This window comes from Arvicanthis niloticus, chromosome 3 (genome assembly GCF_011762505.2).
Source record: "Arvicanthis niloticus isolate mArvNil1 chromosome 3, mArvNil1.pat.X, whole genome shotgun sequence".
Classification (NCBI taxonomy): domain Eukaryota; kingdom Metazoa; phylum Chordata; class Mammalia; order Rodentia; family Muridae; genus Arvicanthis; species Arvicanthis niloticus.
In genome coordinates, this window is record NC_047660.1 from 122,911,229 (window position 1) to 122,931,353 (window position 20,125).

The following is a 20,125-nucleotide window of genomic DNA, read 5'->3' on the forward strand; positions in this document are numbered from 1 at the left end:
GAGTGCCTAGGTTAAAGATCTGTGCCACCAGACCAGCTTTGCTTGCTTATTTTATTGTATTTTACATTATTGACACAGGGTCTCACTATGTCTCCCTGACTGTCCTGGAATTCACCTGCCTCACACTCCTTAGACTTCTTACTTTCTTAAATCAACATAAACTTTGTAGAGGTACTACTTCTAATCAAGTTTTTATTTCTTTAAAATAGGAAAAAGTATAAGTCTGTTTAAAATTACACCAATGCACGCCTTTAATTCCAGCACTTGGGAGGCAGAGGATTTCTGAGTTCGAGGCCAGCCTGGTCTACAAAGTGAGTTTCTGGATAGCCAGGACTACACAGAGAAACCCTGTCTCGAAAAAATAAATAAAATAAAATAAAATAAAATTACACCAAAAAGTGTCCAGAGGTGGTGGCACATGCTGTTAGTTCCAGCACTCAGAAGGCAGAAGCAGATAGATCTCTTGTGAATTTGAGGATAGCCTGGTCTACAGAGTTCCAGGACATCCAGGGCTACACAGAGAAGCTCTGTCTTGAAAATTGAAAGGGAAAAAAAAAAATTACCAAAAAAAAAAAAAAAAAAACAATTTTGTTATCAGTATTGTTTCTTGTTAACAAAACTAACAACACTACTATAGAACATAAGAGCTTAAGAAGCCTAAGTTAATTCTAAAAGTCTGCTAAATGTACTTGATTCAATAAAAATCTGTGTTACTATGTAAAAATTCCTAGTCCAACCCTCTCCTCATTATCCCCCATCCATCACCCTCCTTCATCCCCCTTCTCTCATCTGCTCTTCTTAGGTCTCAGGGAAGTGTGGGGTTTTGACCGACTGAGTGTCTGGCTAGGATCCAGCATTAGCTTAATCGAGTCCTGGCAATAGGACTATCAGGCATTATAGACGTCCCCTAAAACAGGCAGAATCACAGGCAGAACTACGCTGACAACAGAGCTCTTTACAGAAAGCTTCCCAGTTCTTCTCTGTTGTGTGTTCAAGAGTTCCCAACATTTTACTGCATCACAATCACAGAGCAATCCCAAAAAAATAAAAAAAAAAAAAAAAAAAAAAAAAATGCGGGCAGCCTGGAAATCTTTCAACAAAAAATAAACTATTAATTAGGTGATATATATTTGTTAAGAAGTAGCTTTATTTAATATACTGAGACTCCGGTTGAAATGTGATTCCTTTATACGGAACTTCTCAATAATTTTTTTCTAAAAATAAATTGTTAAAGATTAATATTTTGGTTCATTCTTTTGCTTTAAAACTAATACTCTAAAAATGTGCTTCTTATTTATATCATGTTAAAATATTATATAATGAAAACAACAGCTTACTGATTTGTACCAAATAGAAGCCTGATATACAATACATATTAAGGATTATCAATCTATATGAAAGCAGCCTTATTAAACACAAATTCATTAACAAAGAAAACCACTTATTCTTATTTCTGAATACCATTCCTTCAGTGTGTTTCAGCAATGTTCTCAATATACTGTAACCATATCTACTAACCAGAAAAATGTGCATTCCACTGGATTAAAAAAAAAGTCTAGTAGAAGTCTTTCATTCATTCTGCCTTCCAAGTACTGTGAGATGGGCTGTGTGGTGGTGCTGGCAGCGTCAGCACTCCTTCACTCACTGCTACTGAACAGGAGGACGCAGACAAAAGACATTAGCATACTGGATAGGCTGAACGACAGCTAACTGAAAGAAAACTGCCACCTTCTCCTTGGTTTAGATAATAGCAGTGTTGTTCAATGCTCACTTCATTACATACCCTTTTAAACAATTTGAACCTTTTTTGTAATAGACATGTATTAGTTGGAACTAATTGTATTTTTAAATGTTTTAAATTAGCATACAAAGTAACATGTTTCATGTGGCATTTTTCAGACATACATTTTTTTACTTTGTTCTTATCATTCCCCTCCTCCACAGCCCTCCCTCATCCCTCTCTTCTTTTGCTAGTCCCCATCTCCTCCCAAATAATTACTCCCTTTTTCTTTCATGTCACATATATTCAGTCTGCTTTCCCTCTCTCCCACTTCTGTTTAGATTTCTTCCTCCCATCCTTTGAACCCCCTTCTTATATTCTCTGTCTCCCCCTGCCCCTTGTACACATGCACAAAAAAAAAAAAAAAGAAAAAAGGGAAAAAAAAAAGAAAGAAAAAAGAAAGAAGAAAGATCCCAAAGTCCACTGGGATCCATTTTCCTGGAAATGTCACAATTTTATTTGGCTTTATGACTTAATAATATTCCATTAAACATATATAAATTTTATATATATATATATATATATATATATATATATATATATATATATATATATAAATTTATCCACTCATCTACTATGGACGTCCAGGTTGGTTCCAGTTTTTAGCTATTGTGAACAGTGGAGTAATGAACACAGATATGCAAGTATATCTGTAGCACATTTTATTAGACTCTTTTAAATGACAGAGCAGGGTCATGCAGTAGTTGTAATTTTGATTTTTGAGGACCCTCTACCCTGACTCCCGTAGTAGCTATACCAGTTTCCATTCCCACCAGCAATGCATAAGGGTCCCTTTCTCCCCACATCCTCATCAGCATTTGCTATTATTTGTTTTATTTGTTAAGAGCCATCCATGATCAGTGGGGTAAGATGAATTTATAAAGCAGGTTTTGGGGAGGTTCGGTTTTGAGGTTTTGGTTTTTTTTGGTTGGTTCGTTAGTTTTATTTTTTGGAGACCATTTCTCTTTGTAGTTCTGGCTATTCTGGACTCACTCTGTAAACCAGGAGGGCCTCAAACTCAGAGGTTAACCTACCTCTGCCTTTGGAGTGCAGGGATCAAAGGCATTCACCACTATGCCTGGCTTTAGAGTAGTTTTAAATTATATTCCCCTGATAGCTAAAAATACTGAAGGCTTTTTCAACTATTTATTGACCACTTGTATTTCTTCTAATTGTATCCTTAAGTTATTAATTTCAAATTATTTAATATAAATTAAGCATAACTTAAGGGGGTTTAAAATTCAGTATTAGGTAGGACTGTAAGGCTGGATCCACATGCCTATAATTCTAGCACATGAGGAGTAGAGGCAGAAAGATTAGAAGTTCAAAGTTATCCTTAGGTACAGTGGGTTCAAGTTTGGGATACATGAGACTCTTTCTAAAAAATGAATAAACAAACATAAAAGTAGAACTAATTAGCTCAGTGCACCAGCCAAACATGCAATGGGGCCCTAATTTTGACTCATAGACTGCAAAAAGATTAAATATATATTCATATATTTATATGAAGTACATGAAATTTTCTTGCACAGGAAAATAAACATTTAACATCCTGGGGTATTGCAGACTAGAGAGGCTTATAAAAAGCAAAACCCTATGGGCCTGCCATAGTGACACACTCCTTCAATCTCAGTACTGACTGGCAGAGGTAGAGGTGGGCAGCAGATCTCTGAGTGTGAGGCCAGCTTGTCTACATAAAAAGTTTCAGGACAGCCAGGCCACATAGGAAGAACCTGTCTCAAAAATAAATTTATACTCTATGAAAATACTCTAAATTTTTAATAATGAGAAAGGCTAAAAATATTACTACAGCTATTAAAGCTGTAGTTACAGCTACAGTTCTTAAAGTTCTTTAGTGTTTAAAGACTCAAAAATTAAGATAAGAAACTGAGTGAACTATTGGTGTTGAGATATCAGATTAGGAATCAGGCTGTCAGCCTATGCTGGGTCTTCTGGCAATTAATTACAAAAGTTTTCATTTTCTTCAGACCTTACCCTAATTCTTTCCCAGTCATTCTACTGCCTTTTTAAAATATTTATTTATTTATTTATTTATTTATTTATTTTTGAGACAGCATTATGTAGCCCTGGCTGTCGTGAACCTCACAAGCATCCTGCTAAGAATTCATTTGGGCTCATAACATCTTCACTACAAGGATAATGTTTTTGTGGAGAAGACCAACATAAGTTTCTTCTGATAGAAAGAGTATGCAGTGATACAACTTGGTTTAAGCTTTGCAAACACTTAACAAGAAACAATTAATGAGATATAAAGAATCACATTAACTCTGAACAGTTTCCTCTTCTATGAGGAGCCATGTCTCAACCCTTTCAACGCTCAGCCCTGGCTTCACTCCTCCACCTCCAAGCACCCCTGAGCTCAGCTCCTCTGATGCTGAATGAGCTCCAGGACACGCCTGGCTTAGCTGTGTCCCACTCCACCCCAAATGTGGCTCACCCTCAGCCCAGTCCCCAGCCACTGCCCCATCATTCTTTTCTTTTTCTTTTTCTTTTTTTTTTGGGGGGGGGGGGGAAGAGGAGGGAGCATGTTGGAGACTTCGTAGTCATAACAACTTGAAGTAACTATTAATCTAGTCCAGCATGAATACTGGCAACACCAAATAACTCCAAACAGTATTAGTTTAAAATAACTAAGAACAAGGAAATGTTGGGGGTTGGAGATTTAGCTCAGTGGTAGAGGTAAAAGGGCCTAGGTTCAATCCTCAGCTCACACACACACACACACACACACACACACACACACACACACAAAGAAAAGAAAAGAAAGAAAGAAAAAGGAAGGAAGGAAGGAAGAAAGGAAAAATGTTCTACTAATCCCTCCCTCCCAAAAAAAAATCAAAGCCAAAAACACTGTAAGAACTATTTATACTTCCCAACCCTTTCTCCTTTCTGTCTTAGTCAATATTCTATTGTGGTGAAGAGACATCAGGACTACAGCAACTCTGATAAAAGAAAGCATTTAATTAGGGCTTGTTTACCATTTCAGAGGTTTAGTCCATTATCATCATATCAGGGAGCATGGTGGCAAGCAGGTAGACATGATGCTGGAGAAGCAACTGAGAGTTCTCTACATGTCTGGATCTGCAGATAGCGGGAAGAAAGAGCCACTGGGCCTGGCTTGGGCTTTTGAATCCTCAAAACTCACTCCCCAGTACTTCCTCATCAAGGCCTCTGAATCCTTCTTAAGTAGTGCCACCTGCTAATGATTAAACATTCAACTATATGAACCTATGGGGGAGGCATTCTTATTCAAACCACCATAAGGATACCTCATTACTTATATCTCAAGTTTGCAGAGCTAAGTTTAGCAACTGAGCTAACACATGCCAAATAAGCATGCCTTCCTGCCCTCAGCTCATCCTGTTTACAATTGGCTCATACATTTACTAGGTATTTGGTCCCAGTGCCTTCTCCACCTGGATGCTCTTCCAAGAACTCTGTAATAAAATCAGTTCCTTAGTCAAGCCTCAAGGAAACTTTAAGCCCTTTTTAGTACCTGTTTAGTCACAGCAATGTCTATACTGATACTGTCATTTTATTACTGCCTATATAAGTCTATATGTCTTACTCCGTATTTGGTTGTTGTTCTAGTAAGGATCATTATTGCTGTGATGAAACACCATGACCAAAAGCAACTTGGAGAGGAAAAGGTTTCGATGGCTTATATACACAGAGTCATCATCCACTGAGGGGAGCCAAGGCAGGAACCCAGAGGCAGGAGCTGATGCAGAGGCCATGAAGAGTGCTGGTTACTGGCTTGTTCCTCATAGCTTACTCAGCTTGCTTTCTTATAGAACCCAGGACCACCAGCCCAGAGACAGCAGCACTCATAATGTGCTGAGCCCTCCCCAATTAATCACTAATAAGAAAACCCCCTACAGCCAGATCTTTGCTGTTGTTGTTCTGTTTTGGTTTTTGAAACAAGGCTTCTCTGTGTTGCCCTGACTATCTGGGAACTCACTCTGTACACCAGGCTGTCCTCCAACTCACAGAAATCTGCCTGCCTCTGCTTCCTAAATTGCTGAGATTAAAACCATGTGCTGGCTATGGCCACCATGCCTGGCTATGGCCAAATCTTATGGAGGTATTTTCTCAACTGTATTTCTCCTTTTCAAGTTTCAGGTAACTGGAGCTTGTGTCAAGTTGACATAAAACTAGCCAACACAGTTGTTCTCCAATAATTTACTTAAAGATGGGGACCTGGCTATGTTGCCCAGGCTGGTCTTAAACTCATGAGTAATCTCCAACCTTAGGTCCCCTAGCAGCTGGTACTATAGGCATGTACTACCACTTATCTAGCCAAATCTAGATATTTTAACCCACAATTTAGCAGCTGAACACATACCATCAAATACTGGAATCATAACTCACATTTCTATACTCTAACACAATTATACATGATAGATACTTAATGAATATATGATAAATGGAGAACAACTAATCAAGTAGTAGAAACTTTCTACTAATAAACCAAATATTACACAATTAGTTTAAAGAGATTATTATTCTAACTTGCTAAATTTACAGAGAAAATAATTCACAGAATGTAAACATTAAAGGCACTGTCTCCCCCAACACATATCCCCCCCAAAAAAAAGAAAGAAAAGAAACTTAACATGTGAGCTAAAAATACAACCCAGTGACAAAGCATTTGCCTGACATGGGTAAGGGCCCAAATTATATACCCAGCAACAGATAAATAAATAATAGAAACTTTTAGAAGTCAAAATAATCCTGTGTTGAAATGAAGTTCTGCTACATTCTATTGTCAAGTTGGGCAGCAAGCACTTTTATTTGCTAAGCCATCTCACTGGGGATGTAGCTCAATGGCAAAGCCTTGACTAACTTGCCAAGGCACTAGGTTAAATCTTAGTGTAGGGAGGAAGAATATGCCATACTTAGTTTGAATGTATAGCGCAGTATTAAGTGTGTCTGGCATGCATTAGACCCTCAGCTTAATGCCCAACACCACACACACACACACACACACACACACACACACACCACAAACAACACCTTAAAGAGAACTAAAAGAAAATACAAACTTACGGTGTTTTGTTTTGTTTTTTTTTAAAAAGTCTGCTGGGTAGGATCTCTGTGAGTATGAGGCCAGCCTGGTCTACATAGTGAGGTCCAGACTAGCCAGAGCTACAAAGTAGGATTTTTGTCTCTAAACAAAACAAAATCTGCTGACCAGTAAGACAGCTCAACAGGAAGAGGCACTTACTGGGAAATATGACAACCTGAGTTTGATCTCTGGAGTCTACAAGCTGGAAAAAGAAAAGTCCTAACTTGTCTTCTGACCTACACTCATGCACACATAAATGAATAAATGAAAATAACAAGGTAGGTAGTGGTGGTGTACGCCTTTAATCCCAGCACTCAGGAGGCAGAGGCAGGCGGATTTCTGAGTTGGAAGCCAGCCTGATCTATAAGGAAACCCTGTCTTGAAAAACAAAAACAAAACAAACAAACAAACAAAAAACCAACAACAAAGAAAGACAGACCCAGCCTGCATCATACTTGATACATACTAGAAATTGAAAATGGAGAAGTTACTATTGATACATACATCTATCTCACTTGTTACTCTCAGCAATATCTAATATACAAGTATTTTATAGGTTTCAAGGGTTGTTTTTTTTTGAATCCTATATAAAACTAGTTTCTTTAAACAACAATGAAATATTCATTTGCTATAGAAATTCACTGCTTTTCCAACATAATTCTCAAGACAATTGCTAAGGACATGACTAAGCTGAATCTCACAGGAATCTCTCTTAGCACCTTAACAAAAAGATGTCATGTTCTAAACAACAAATTCTATAATTAGTGGCCTGAATAAGTCAAATAGGCTGTGAAGATTTCAACAACAGCTTACCTAATTTACAAAATGAAGAATGCAGAACAAAAGGACATTCTCCCAATAATGTAGCACTGATGCTTGTTAACTTCCATTTGATATTGTTACTTATTTCATTATTCAGAGTTCTCCTTCAAATACAATTGCTTACTTTAAGTAATATCTCCAAGCCTAGATATGGTGGTTCAGACCTACAACCAAGTGCCTGAGAAGCTAAGACAGAAGGACAGAGAATTCTGGCTACTGTGGACTACAGTAAAAAATTAAAAAAGTAATAGTCACAGGACTCTCCAGTACTGAAACTATAAAATTTCATATAAAATGTATGAATTCATAAAGCTACAAAAAGGCTAAACAAGCTAAACTCTTTATGTAGAGATGACAGATGGAAGTGTAATAGATCCTTAAAGTTCAACTTACTACCAATCAAAGTCAATCTTTTTTACTAAAGATGGAACCTGGGGCCATGTGCCCCACTCTATAGCCAAAAAAAAAAAAAAAAAAAAAAAAAAGGCAAAAGCAACCCATATCTTTCAGTTTTAATTTAATTTAATTTAATGTACTTGAGTGTTTTGCCTCCATTTATGTTAGTATATTATGTACATGCCTGTTGCCTTTGGAGGCCAGAAAAGGGCAGTGGATTCCCTGGAACTGGATTTACAGATGGTTGTAAGGTCCCAGGTAGGGCTCAGAATAGAACCCAAGTCCTTTGTGAGAACAGCCAGTGAGTGCTCTTAACAACTAAACATCTCTCCAGCCCCCAAGCCAGTATTTTGCTTTTAAAAGAATGACTTAGCAAGTAGTGATAATGCATGGCTCTGTAGGGCAGAGGCAGGCAAATTTCTGTGAGTTAAAGGCCTGCCTGGTCTACATAGTGAGTTCCAGCCCAGCCAGAGGTAGCCTCTGGTACCTGTCACCAAAAAGAAGAAGAAGAAAAAAAGGAACTTCTCAGAAATCTAAATATATGAACAAAACAATGATTCCTAGAGAGTAGATGTATAAATGGAGAAAAGATTAGCATTAAAGCTAAAATAAGTTCATAAATTAACATTTTTTATAACATTTCATCAAGCTAACACACATTGAGAATTATGTTGGAATTAATTATGTTTGGCTTTGGCCAAAAACTCAACAGCCAAAGCCATATAAAACTGTTTCAAAAAGTTAAGGAATAAGTTCATTTGACTGTCTTAATCTTGCTTTCTTATCTCTACAGTACTGCTTTGGGTGCACTCACTAAATATAAAAAGTTACTCTTCATACTAGACTGGTCCCTCGGGATTCTAATCACTATGAACACATGGAAACAATATAAACATATCCTCCGCTAGATGATGTCATCATCACACTCCTTCACCAACTGTTGTTTTCCACAACTGAAGCTTTGCGTCTTCAAGAAAAGGTTTTAGATCCATCAACATTTAAATATTACAAACAAAAACAAACCTCAAATATCTGCTATATTTTATAGCAAAATAAGAGACTATATAACTGAGACACAATTCAGTTGATCAATTATCTTGAATGATTAAATGTAAGATTTTTGGATATCTAAAAGAAAATTTATTGTTATTGTCTCTTTTGTTTCTTAAATGTATAGTTTCTATGCAGCCCAGATTAGACCAGATTTACTAAACAGCCTACGATGACACTGAACTGCTGAGCTTCCTAACTTCTACTCCAAGTGCATGCACCACCAACACGTTTACCAAATGCCAGGAATTAAGCTGGGTTTCCTATACAACAAGGACGCTCCAATGGCAGCCCATCCAAGCTTTTTTTGTTTATTTAATTTGGGGGTGGAGGTATTTTTTAAGACACAGTTTCATTAGGTTCCCAGAGTGGCCTTGAATTCCCAAGTGCTAAGATTATAAACCACCACACAGGGTTTGTAAGTCCTTTTATAACTTCAGGTTAACACTATAAGTTATATGAATGTCTTACTTTGGAGCAATAGAGTCTTGAATTTAACCTTAGGTCTCTCACTTAGTAGATGAGTACTTCTACAGAAAGAAAAACAGTAACAATAGTGGTTGACAGCTGCATGGTAAAGGTCTTACCTAGCATGCTTTAGACCCTGGCTTCAAAGCAAACCCATACACACACAAAAAAAGAGAAAAATAATATTGCTCAGTTGGTTTAGTGGACAGTGAGATAATAGTAACTATAAAAAGAAAAATGAGCACACAAGAAATTCTGGGGCTAGAGAGATGGCTCAGTAGTTGAAAGCACTTGCCGCCTTTGCAAAGGACCCTGGTTCAGTTCTCAGCACCCACATGGTGACTACACCACCTGTAACTTCAGTTCCATGGGCACCAACACTTTCTTTGGCCTCCAAAGGCACCAGGCATACATATGGTACATATACATGCATGCAGGTAAGACAGTCATACATATAAGATAAACATAAAAAAACAAAATAAATACAAATAAACAAAAACTGTTTGTGTGACTACTCCCTTACTCCCTCAGCATACAGATTTACTTATTAATTATAGCCAAAGAGTATCATATATCCCAGGCTAACCTTGAATTATGTAACCCAGATGACCTTGACATTCAGAGCCCCTTATTTCCACTTACCAAGTGCTTTACCATCACATTAAGTTTATTGCATGGTATATTTTAAATGACTGTAACTATTATTCCAACTAACATGGAGAGGTACTGGAGAAACTAAAACAAAAAAATTATCATGATTTAAATTGGGCCTAGTGATGCAGATCTCTATAATCTTAGCTACTGGGGAGGCTGAGGCAGGAGGATCACAAGTTTTAAGATCAATTTGGGCTCTCTCTTGAATTCAAGGCAAGCCTAGGCAACTTTCTGAGACCCTGTCTCAAAATAGAAAGTAAAGGAGATTATAGCTACCTAGGTGGTACAGCACTAGCCTAGTTCAGCTAAGTCCTAAGCTCAATCCCTGGAACAGCCAGCAAAAAGGAAACATGATATTTAATAAGGGTCACCAAGCCTCCTATGTTAAAAGACTATATAATAAGCAAAAAAGAGTGGTGCACGCCTTTAATCCCAGCATTTGGGAGGCAGAGACAGGAGGATTTCTGAGTTCAAGGCCAGCCTGGTCTACAGAGTGAGTTCCAGGACAGCCAGAGCTATACAGAAAAACCCTGTCTCAAAAAATTTAAAAAAAAAAAAAAAAAAAAAAAGATGGCAAATCTTACATATTATAACAAAACTCACTAAATTATATATTTAAAGTGGCTGAATTTTATGACACATCAATTCAAAATCAGTAGAGCTGCATTTAAACATTGAGGCCTAAAGGATAGCTCAGTTGTAAAGTACTTGCTCAGCATGTTTAGGTACACTCTTTAGCACTGCTAAACAAAAAAGCAAAAAACAAAAAGCCATATTAACCTAAGTTTAAATAGCAAGCTATGTAAGTTGGCTCAGGCCTATAATCCAGCACTTCAGAGGCTGAGGTAGGAAAACCGCTAGGAATTCAAGGACAGGCTGAGCTACAAAGTGATAGCCTGCTTCAACGGATAGATGGATGGATAGATGGATGGATGGATGGATGGATGGATGGACGGACGAGCTAGCTAGCTAGATCTCATTGCTTTAAAATATATGATACCTAGGTCAAAGACTGAGCTGATACTATCTTGGCATTATTTACTTTAAATTTAAAGACTTTTAAGAATAATGGCAGATAAGACTTCCGACAATTTTTTTCTTGGAGACAAAGTCTCTATATAGCCCTGGCTGTCCTGGAGCACACTATGTAGACCAGGCTGGCCTTGAACTCACAGAGAGCCACTTGTCTCTGCTCCAAGTGCTGAGATTAATGGTGTGTGACACCATGTTCAGCCAAGATGAATCTAATCTTAACTAAACTTCTATTGTTTAAAGTCCTTTATTTGTAATGTATGCCTCACATAGGTAAGGCATACCAAATACATACCAAATAGTTGGTGTGCAACTTTCTTCCATTTCCAGTAAAGCACAGTTCTAAAAAGCCCACCTTTACACTTTTGTTGGGTTAATTCAATACATGCAATCAATATAAGACATATTTTTAATTAAATTATGTTTTTCTCAATGTGGTCTATTATAGTTTAGAAATGCCTCAAATTTTCCCCACTCTAAGGTAAATTTGAAATGCTGGGGCTACAGTGTATCTCAGTGGAATGGTTTGCCTAGCATGCAGAAGGACTTGAATTTGACTACCATCAGTATAAGAGAAAGGGAGAAAAAAAATATATATATATATATCAAATAAGCATATATATCATTCAAAGTGTTTATATACCTACAAATAACTGTGTGGACCACTGGCTTTTCTCATTCCATATAGAAAAAGACTACATAAGCACAGTGTCATCCAGGTCACCACCTTCAATTCAGTTGGAGTTGTATTCCTATGAGGATACGGAAGCCAAAACCAGGGAATCCGCCCAAAGTAAACAACCAGCAGTAACCCTAAGCAGGAACTCAGAACTTCCAGTCCTGGTTGCATTTCACTTTGGCATCATTTACTTCCAAAGATAATTAAAGCCCATGCGAGGAACAGCAAAGAAGGAGATCGTCTGCAAGGGAAAGAGGCAGCAGTAGAAATAATCAAAAAGCTGAGAAGTGACTAGATTTGTCAATTAGATAACCAATGCTAGATGGGTGTGGTGGCCACTCAGTATTCCTGGCTTTAGAAAGGCTGAGACAGGAAGAGACCAGGTTGGGATACAGAGTGTCAAGCCAGCTAGGTTACAGAGCAACAAGCTACCCTTCCAAAAAAAAAAAAAAAAAGCCAAAGACAGTCAGTCAATCAATCTGGTGGCATCTGCACTAGGAATGAGCAGAAAGGAAGAAGTTTAGGCTGGGGAAACCTGGAAGTATTCACTGCTCTTTACAGAGTGCTAGACAGGGGAGAGGTATTTTAAAAGCAAATCAGGAAAAGCAAAAAGACACCCAGCGAAATCAAAGAAGACAGGAAGAAATTTTAAAATGCTAACAGTCCAAGTACTGACTCTTGCTTCAAACAGCTGCAATTTAACCGATATCTCACCATCATAAGATACACGGCATGACCATGGGCAGGTTGTCTTTGTATCACACCTTACGAGGTTTATAAAGGAATTGACCAGAGGCATCACAGATGTTTGCTGAGTGCATACTCCCTTCCATCCCTCCGTCCAGATCTCACCTATCCGAATACTCCCTACCCACCCTCTGGCCTCTCCAGGCATGCACATCAGAACAGAGGCTGTAAAAGGTGCAACATTTCTCGTCAAGCACTATATTAACTATAAAAGTGAGCACATACACATGTTCTAGACAAATAGTTTGGTTAAGGCAACACATCCTAAAATTTTTCTGTTCAAGCCTTAAAAGAAATTCATACTTACTAGATAGAAGTCATTAAATCCATTCAGCTTAAGTGATAAACTGTAGCTAAAATGTAAGCTAACTGAAATTCTGAAGGTAAACTGGTCATCTTTTTCTTCTCTGATCACTTCTCTTACTTAAATCAAAGGTCAAATTATTTACCTAAGAATATTTACCTAAGAACTTCTTTTTGGAATAATCATTCTATAGATTTAAATCCATACTTTCTTTTTAATATAGTTTATACTATTAACTGTATCAAGCAAGTTTAAAAAATATTTTTATAATACTAGTAAAATACCTGCTTACTTTAAGAAGAATAAAATCCTTTCTGTCAGGCCTGGAGAGACAGCTCAACAGTTAAAGGCACAAACTGCTCTTCCAGGGGACTAGGCTTGATTCCCAGCACCTAAGTGGTGGCTAACTCACAACCTCTGTAACTCCAGCTCCAAAGTATCTAACTCCCTCTTCTGGCTTCTGCAGGCACTAGGCACACACATGAACACAGACTTACATGCAAGCAAAAAGACTAATTTTTAAAATCCTGCCATTTATGACCAGATTTCCAATTCCATACAAATTATCCACAAATTTTATATGCAGTCTTATATCCATCTCACAGATCAAAAGGAACAATGATGTTAAAACAAGTCTGTCTTGTAACCTCAGCACTTGCCCAGCCTCAGCTCCATAACGAATTCAAAGCCAGCCAAGCTACAGGGAGACCACGACTCATGAAAATAAATAAATAAAGGCTATAGTACTCAAAGTCATCTTCATTGCTCTTGGAAAGGACTAAAAACTAAATCATTTAAACGCAGGTTTTAAAGCCAAGCTCACACAAAATAAGAAAGAACGAACATAAAAGATACTTACATACACATACATTTATGACAGTGCCATAATGCTTTCTATGATAACTAAATTAAAAGTAATTTTTAAAACACACACATACTTCTAACAAGTTCTGGTTTTGATAGAAGTAGCAAAAAAAATAAAATGCCCAAAGTACAAATACAAGACTGAGAATAAAGCCAAAAGAGTGCTTCACTATCTTACTCAATAGCCCGGGTCTGAGCCCCAGCACCATAAACAAAACAAAACACAAATTAAATTAACAGAAGACTGAGTGAGCAAAACCTTATCATTCTTAAGACCAAAAAGCAGGGGGCTGAAGAGATGGCTCAGCAGTTAAAACTGTTCTTCCAGAGGTCCTGAGTTCAACTCCCAGCAACCACATGGTGGCTCACAACCATCTATAATGAGATCTGATGCCCAAACAAACAAACAAACCCAAAACCAAGAAAAAGCACACCATCGTCCGGCAGTGGTGGTGCACGCCTTTAGTCCCAGCACTTGAGAGGCGGAGGCAGACGGATTTCTGAGTTTGAGGCCAGCCTGGTCTACAGAGTGAGTTCCAGGACAGCCAGGGCAATACAGTGAAACCCTGTCTCGAAGAAAGAAAGAAGGAAAGAAAGGAAGGGAGGGAGGGAGGGAGAGAAGAAGGAAGGAAGGAAGGAAGGAAGGAAGGAAGGAAGGAAGGAAGGAAGGAAGGAAGGAAGGGGAAAGAAAGAGGGGGAAGAGGGCGAGCACATCATTAAGAAGGCTCAGTGGGTAAAGGTGCTTGCTAAGAAAGCCTGGCAACTTGAATTCAGTTCCCAAAACCAACACAAAAATGGAAAGAGAAAATGACCCCACAACTCCATACACATACTAAAATGAAGTAGTCTCAATTCCATTTTTTTTTTTTTTTTTTTTTTTTTTTTTTGGTTTTTCGAGACAGGGTTTCTCTGTGTAGCCCTGGCTGTCCTGGAACTCACTCTGTAGACCAGGCTGGCCTCGAACTCAGAAATCCGCCTGCCTCTGCCTCCCAAGTGCTGGGATTAAAGGTATGTGCCACCACCGCCCGGCCCCCAATTCCATTTTTTAAACATATATTCTATGCATACAACTATTCTGTTCACATGTATGCTAGGTGTACCTATGCATTCTGGCCAGAAGAAGAGGTCATATCCTCTAGAACTGAAGTTATAGACTGCTATGAGCTACCATGTATGGGTGCTGGGGGAAAAAAAGCACTTTCTCTGTAAGTGCAGCAAGTGCTCATAATCTCTGAGCCATCTCTCCAGCCCTCCAATTCCTTTTTATAATTAATTCATTAAGTATTTATTAAACATCCTCTATGTGCATAGCAATATGGCAGATTGCAAAGCAATCTCAAAACAAGAGGCTTGGGAATATAGCTCAGTGATAAGCATATCTGTCTGCTATGCAGAAAACCCTGATTTTAATCCTTAACATTATAAAATATATGAAATCTTTTTTCTTTTCTTTTTTTTTCTACTTCTTTTGTTGCTGTTGCTGTTGCTGTTGTTGTTAAAGGGGTTTTCTCTCTGTTAGCCTTGGCTATCCTGGAGCTTGCTTAAACCAGGCTAGCCTTGAACTCATAGAGAGATCTGCTAGCCTCTTTCTCTGGAGTGCTGGGAGACATTACATTTCACAGACAACACTAACAGTAATACCACAGGTGATAATCCAGGATGTAAAAACCAAAGCTTGTAAGATTTTCATGCAAAGCCCCATTCAAATGGTAAGAGAAATACTCCTCTGTGCCATCTTCCCAATCCTCTGGAGTAGACTGGGATTCTGAATTCTTCATTCCTCTGTAATTATACTATGCATTCATTATACACAAAATATACTGTTTCATAATCTTGTCTTTTCACGCGGCAGTATGACTTGACAGGCCAATGGAACATTAAAGGAACAGAATCTGCAAATATGCCAGTGGGACTGGGCTTGCCCTCTGTCACTGCCTTGACACAAGCTGCTCCTAAATAGGTAGGTATTACTTTTCCTCCCTCCAGATTTGGGCCCACAAAAAGACAAATGAAACAAAAAAAACAGTTGCTACATGATATTAAGATTTTGTGGCTGTAGATTATCTTATAGCCAAGGTTATTAGCACCCACCATACTCAGATTCAGTTGGCACTGATGATATAAAGCATGCATCTCTTTTAAAACTCTGTGGGTAAGGAACTTCCCCACCTCAAAAAAGGTGTTATATACAAATTAACTCAGTATAACTAAACTACAGGAAAAAAATATTTATTTTATCAAGAAACTCAGGTAACTCTTGTAGTGTCCAAACTGAGTAACACAAATGAAGATTAATAAATTTGCAGTTACTTGACAAAATTCACTAACCACTCAATAATGCTAAACAGATGACTTTCTCGCTTTGGACAACTATATTCCTGAAGAGAGGTAAAACCGAAATATAGACAAAAGAATTATTTCAAATATATTCAAAAGCTGACCCTCAATCAAGCCTGATTAAAGCTGTTAGTGCATTTAATAAATTTTTATTAAAATAATTTATTTTAAGCAAATACATCTCTATTTTCTAATAAATTCCAATTATTTGCATACTAACTGTTCTTAGAATTAAGGAGTCCAAAACTTAATCAGAGTAAAAGGGATTAAAATCATTTTCAAAAGAAATTACATATTTAGTAAACCTGACTTGGTAGCTCACACTTATAATCCCAGTGCTTGGGAGGCTGAGGCAGAAGAACTGCCAAGAGCTTGAATCCAACTTAAATTACACAGAATTGCAGGACAGGCTGCCCTAAAACACCACCACCACCAAAGATAATTTACCCAGGATCCCAACGAATGACTAATAAATATTTTTATTAGTCTTGTAGTATTTTTTCTCCTATTCAACTACATCAATTGCACCTACCAGTCCCATCATTCATCAGTATATCCCAAATCTACACAGACACTCCCTAGTCACTTCGTACTTAATGAAGCTGCACTAGATGATCCACTATTGGGCAGAGTTTTCTGTCTGGTTTTGTTTTGTTTTGTTTTCCTATAATAGGGTTTCTTTGCAGTCCTGGCTGTCTTAGATCTCAACAGTTGGTATGTCTAGGTAGACCAGGCTGACCTTGAACTCACAGAGATCTACCTGTTAGACAAAGTTTTTACACGATTAGAACCCTGGCAGTACATGATCAGTAACTGCACCACTAGTATAGAAACGTCCAAGTCTCCTTTCAAAATTGACCTGGCAAAAGCATTACTTTATCTCATGTTCCAATTACAGGGAGAGGAAGTCGTTGCTGGCTCTGCTGCTGTTGTTAGCACCAAGGAGGTAGGGAAAGATACAGGCTATAATCCTGGCTCCACAATTTACTATGTGATGAGTTACTTAAAATTTTGTACTTAATTCTCTCTCCCTTGCTGTAAAAGGGGAACAATTAAAAAAAAAATAACACAGAACTGTCAAGAGAACTGGAGAAGAAAATATATGTAAAGCTCATTTAAGACTTGTTGGTGCAGAGCAGGCACTCAGTAAACTCAGCTATTACAGCTCTGAAATCCAGCTTCAAAGATGCCATCATCTAGAACTATATAACACAGGGGGAAAAAAGACTGAGCTCACTTTTATACAATGATTCTTTAAATATAACCCTTTTTAAAAGAGAATAAAATCCATTTACCAAATAATTATTTTGAAATCAATGGGGTTTTTTTTTTTTTCTGATTTTTATCAGTTCTGGTCACAATGACGACTACAACATTATAAAGAAGAATCTGCATTCTAAAGATTCTAAAAAAGATCAAAATTTTAAAACAAAATGTTCTTGGGTTTCTGCTTGTAGAATGACTGCTTACGTGTCAAGGCCATTTTTACTCTTTTCCTATTTTACAGGAACCACATGACTTGTGGTTAGAGAATTTAAACAGCTAACAAAGAAATTTGGAGAAAATTTGTTCTGTTTTGCTTCAAAAATAATTGAAACAATCAAAAATATTAAAATATCAAGTTTCAGTATGTAATCAAAATCAGATTTTTTAATGATCTTTAACAATACATAGATTCATCATTAAAATTCTAAATATAATGGGGCTTGAGAAATGGCTTATCCATCAAAGGCTAGACTCAATCAAAAATATAAAATACTACATATTAATCAACAATAAACAATAGTATCAAATTCACAAAAGGAAACTTCAAATTTTCATTCAGTATTTTCCCAGGACAGACCTTTAAAATGTAAATTAAACAAGTAATCTCTGTGTCTAATACAGCAATGAAGAATTCATTGAATGTGAAAATTACTTTTTAAAAAAATTGGAAAACCATGATTTTTGTCTACTCATTTTTAAACACATACTTCATGTGACTAATTTAAGAATTTGTTCCTGAAATTTTCTAAAAGCAAATCACAAAAGACTGTTGCTTGAAAATAACTGCAATGAGAAAATGAGTTGTTTTTTTTTTCTCAAGGCGACTGAGAATTAAAGAGGAAATGGCCAAAGGGGAGTAGCATTTCCTTTCACACGTTAGGAAAATGTCAAAGAACTTTCAGGAGTCAAATCTCCTCGAAGTCTGATGTGAGGTCAAAGTTGTCTCAACGACAGGAAAACCAACAGACGCCAGATGACTAACAGAAAAGTTATCAAAAACACTTCTGTGCCCAGCAGTAATTCCAAGAGGATACAAAGTTAGAATGTCCAGGATGAAAAGACAGAGAATAGTTAAGATTCTTGGGAGCAAAACAATATTAATGATGACAGCAACAAACAGTTATACACTGTATCAAGATTCTCACACTCTGACTTCCTCAACCTTTATTCTAGTCATCAGGTAACATTTTTTAAAAAACGAAAAGTAACGTGGATTCCCAAAGAGTGATCTAAATGTAAAAATAAGATTCAGTCATGTGTGTATCTAGTTCTTTTTATTGTAAACCAAATCTGCTTCTTTCCATCAAAATGAAAAACCTACCAGCTTTATGTCCAAAAATCTAATGGACAGTTCACTAGTGATTAAAATATTATTTTTAATCCTTGCATTACCTCACAGCTAAAAATGTCAAGATACCACACCCAATATGTCTTTTTCCCCCCTCCGTGGGGGAGGGGTCAGGGAATACTGGAGTACGGACGGGAAACTACACGCAAACACCGAAGGTGATTTCCCTGGCTGGTTCCTCCACCCGGATCGGAGAGCACGCTTTCTGAGGGGCGAGCACAGGCCTCGGCCTCTGCAGGCTCCCTCCTTCGTCACCCGCAGGGGTAGGAGGTGGGACATGCCACCTAGGGCTACTCACCAGCCGTAGTGCTGACCAGCAGGACGGCCCATAGCAGCCAGGGCACCCGAAAGGGCCGCTGCAGCGAGGAAGTCATCCCTGGGCCAGCCAAGAAGCAGGAGGGCAAATAAAAGAAATCTGGAAAGTAAATTCGGGCGGAGAAATCCGGCCAGGAGGCTGCTCTTCGTCTGATTTATCCTGCCCGGATTACAATGCAGTTTGAAAGGACAAATGGCAGATGCGAAGACCTAGCTTGTAGAGCTCTCATTCCACTGCAGAATTTCCCTTCATTTCGCTCCCTCGTGGCTGGGGGGCTTCATTCGCCTAGGACGGGGTGCCTCGACACCCCAGACTGAAGGCATGTCCGTGGGGAAGAAGCAGGGAGCCCAGAAGAAACCCCTGCAATTATTTCCCTCGTAGTTTCACAATATCAAAAAAATATCCAGATCTGGGAGAAAACATATCCAGAGTGCCGAGGGGTGGAGGGCGGGGACTCGATGGGAGCACTGAGGATCAGAACAAGTTCCCGACCACCGGGAAGGGCGAAGCGGGGCAGGCAGCGGCGCCCGGCCGCCCGAGTCGCATCGCTCCCGACTCGGAGGACAGTGGGGTTCCTTTTAAAGTTTCGCTTCGTTGCTTCCTTCACTCGGATTTCGACATCAACAAATCTTTCCCACCGACTGGGTCGAAAAAGGTGCCTGCTTCCATGGGCGAGCCCACAGCTTCCTCGGAACAATCGCGCGAGGGTCGGGAAGGCCCGGCCTCGGGTCGCGGGGGAGGGGAGGGTCGCGGCGGCGCGACGAGCCCCGGCGAGCGACACGCGGGGAGGTGCGGGGCTGGCCCTTCCAGGGCTCTCCGCCCGCGGCCTCGCTCTCGGCTACTCCAGCCCCTCGCTCTTGCCTTAAGTAAATTCCACCATGAAAGCCCCTTCTCCTCCCGTCGATGGCTTGCGTGAGCGAATCACTGCCCCTCTGGAGAAAGCCTCCGCCGCCGCCGCCGCCGCCACCTCGTT

The 20,125-nt window shown here is 38.7% G+C and overlaps 1 protein-coding gene across 2 annotated transcripts in view; it reads right to left on the reverse strand.

Moving 5' to 3' along the window:
* Positions 1–19,626, reverse strand: part of Bmpr2 (bone morphogenetic protein receptor type 2) — a 100,543-nt gene extending 80,917 nt beyond the window's left edge. Inside the window, exon 1 of one of the 2 annotated variants that reach the window (XM_034498977.2) lies at positions 19,135–19,626. In XM_034498977.2, coding sequence (XP_034354868.1) covers positions 19,135–19,210 — 76 coding nt within the window. In that variant the 5' untranslated portion in view covers positions 19,211–19,626. The remainder of the gene's footprint in view (positions 1–19,134) is intronic. The other variant, XM_034498978.2, reaches the window with a different exon arrangement.
* Positions 19,627–20,125: the final 499 nt, after the last annotated feature.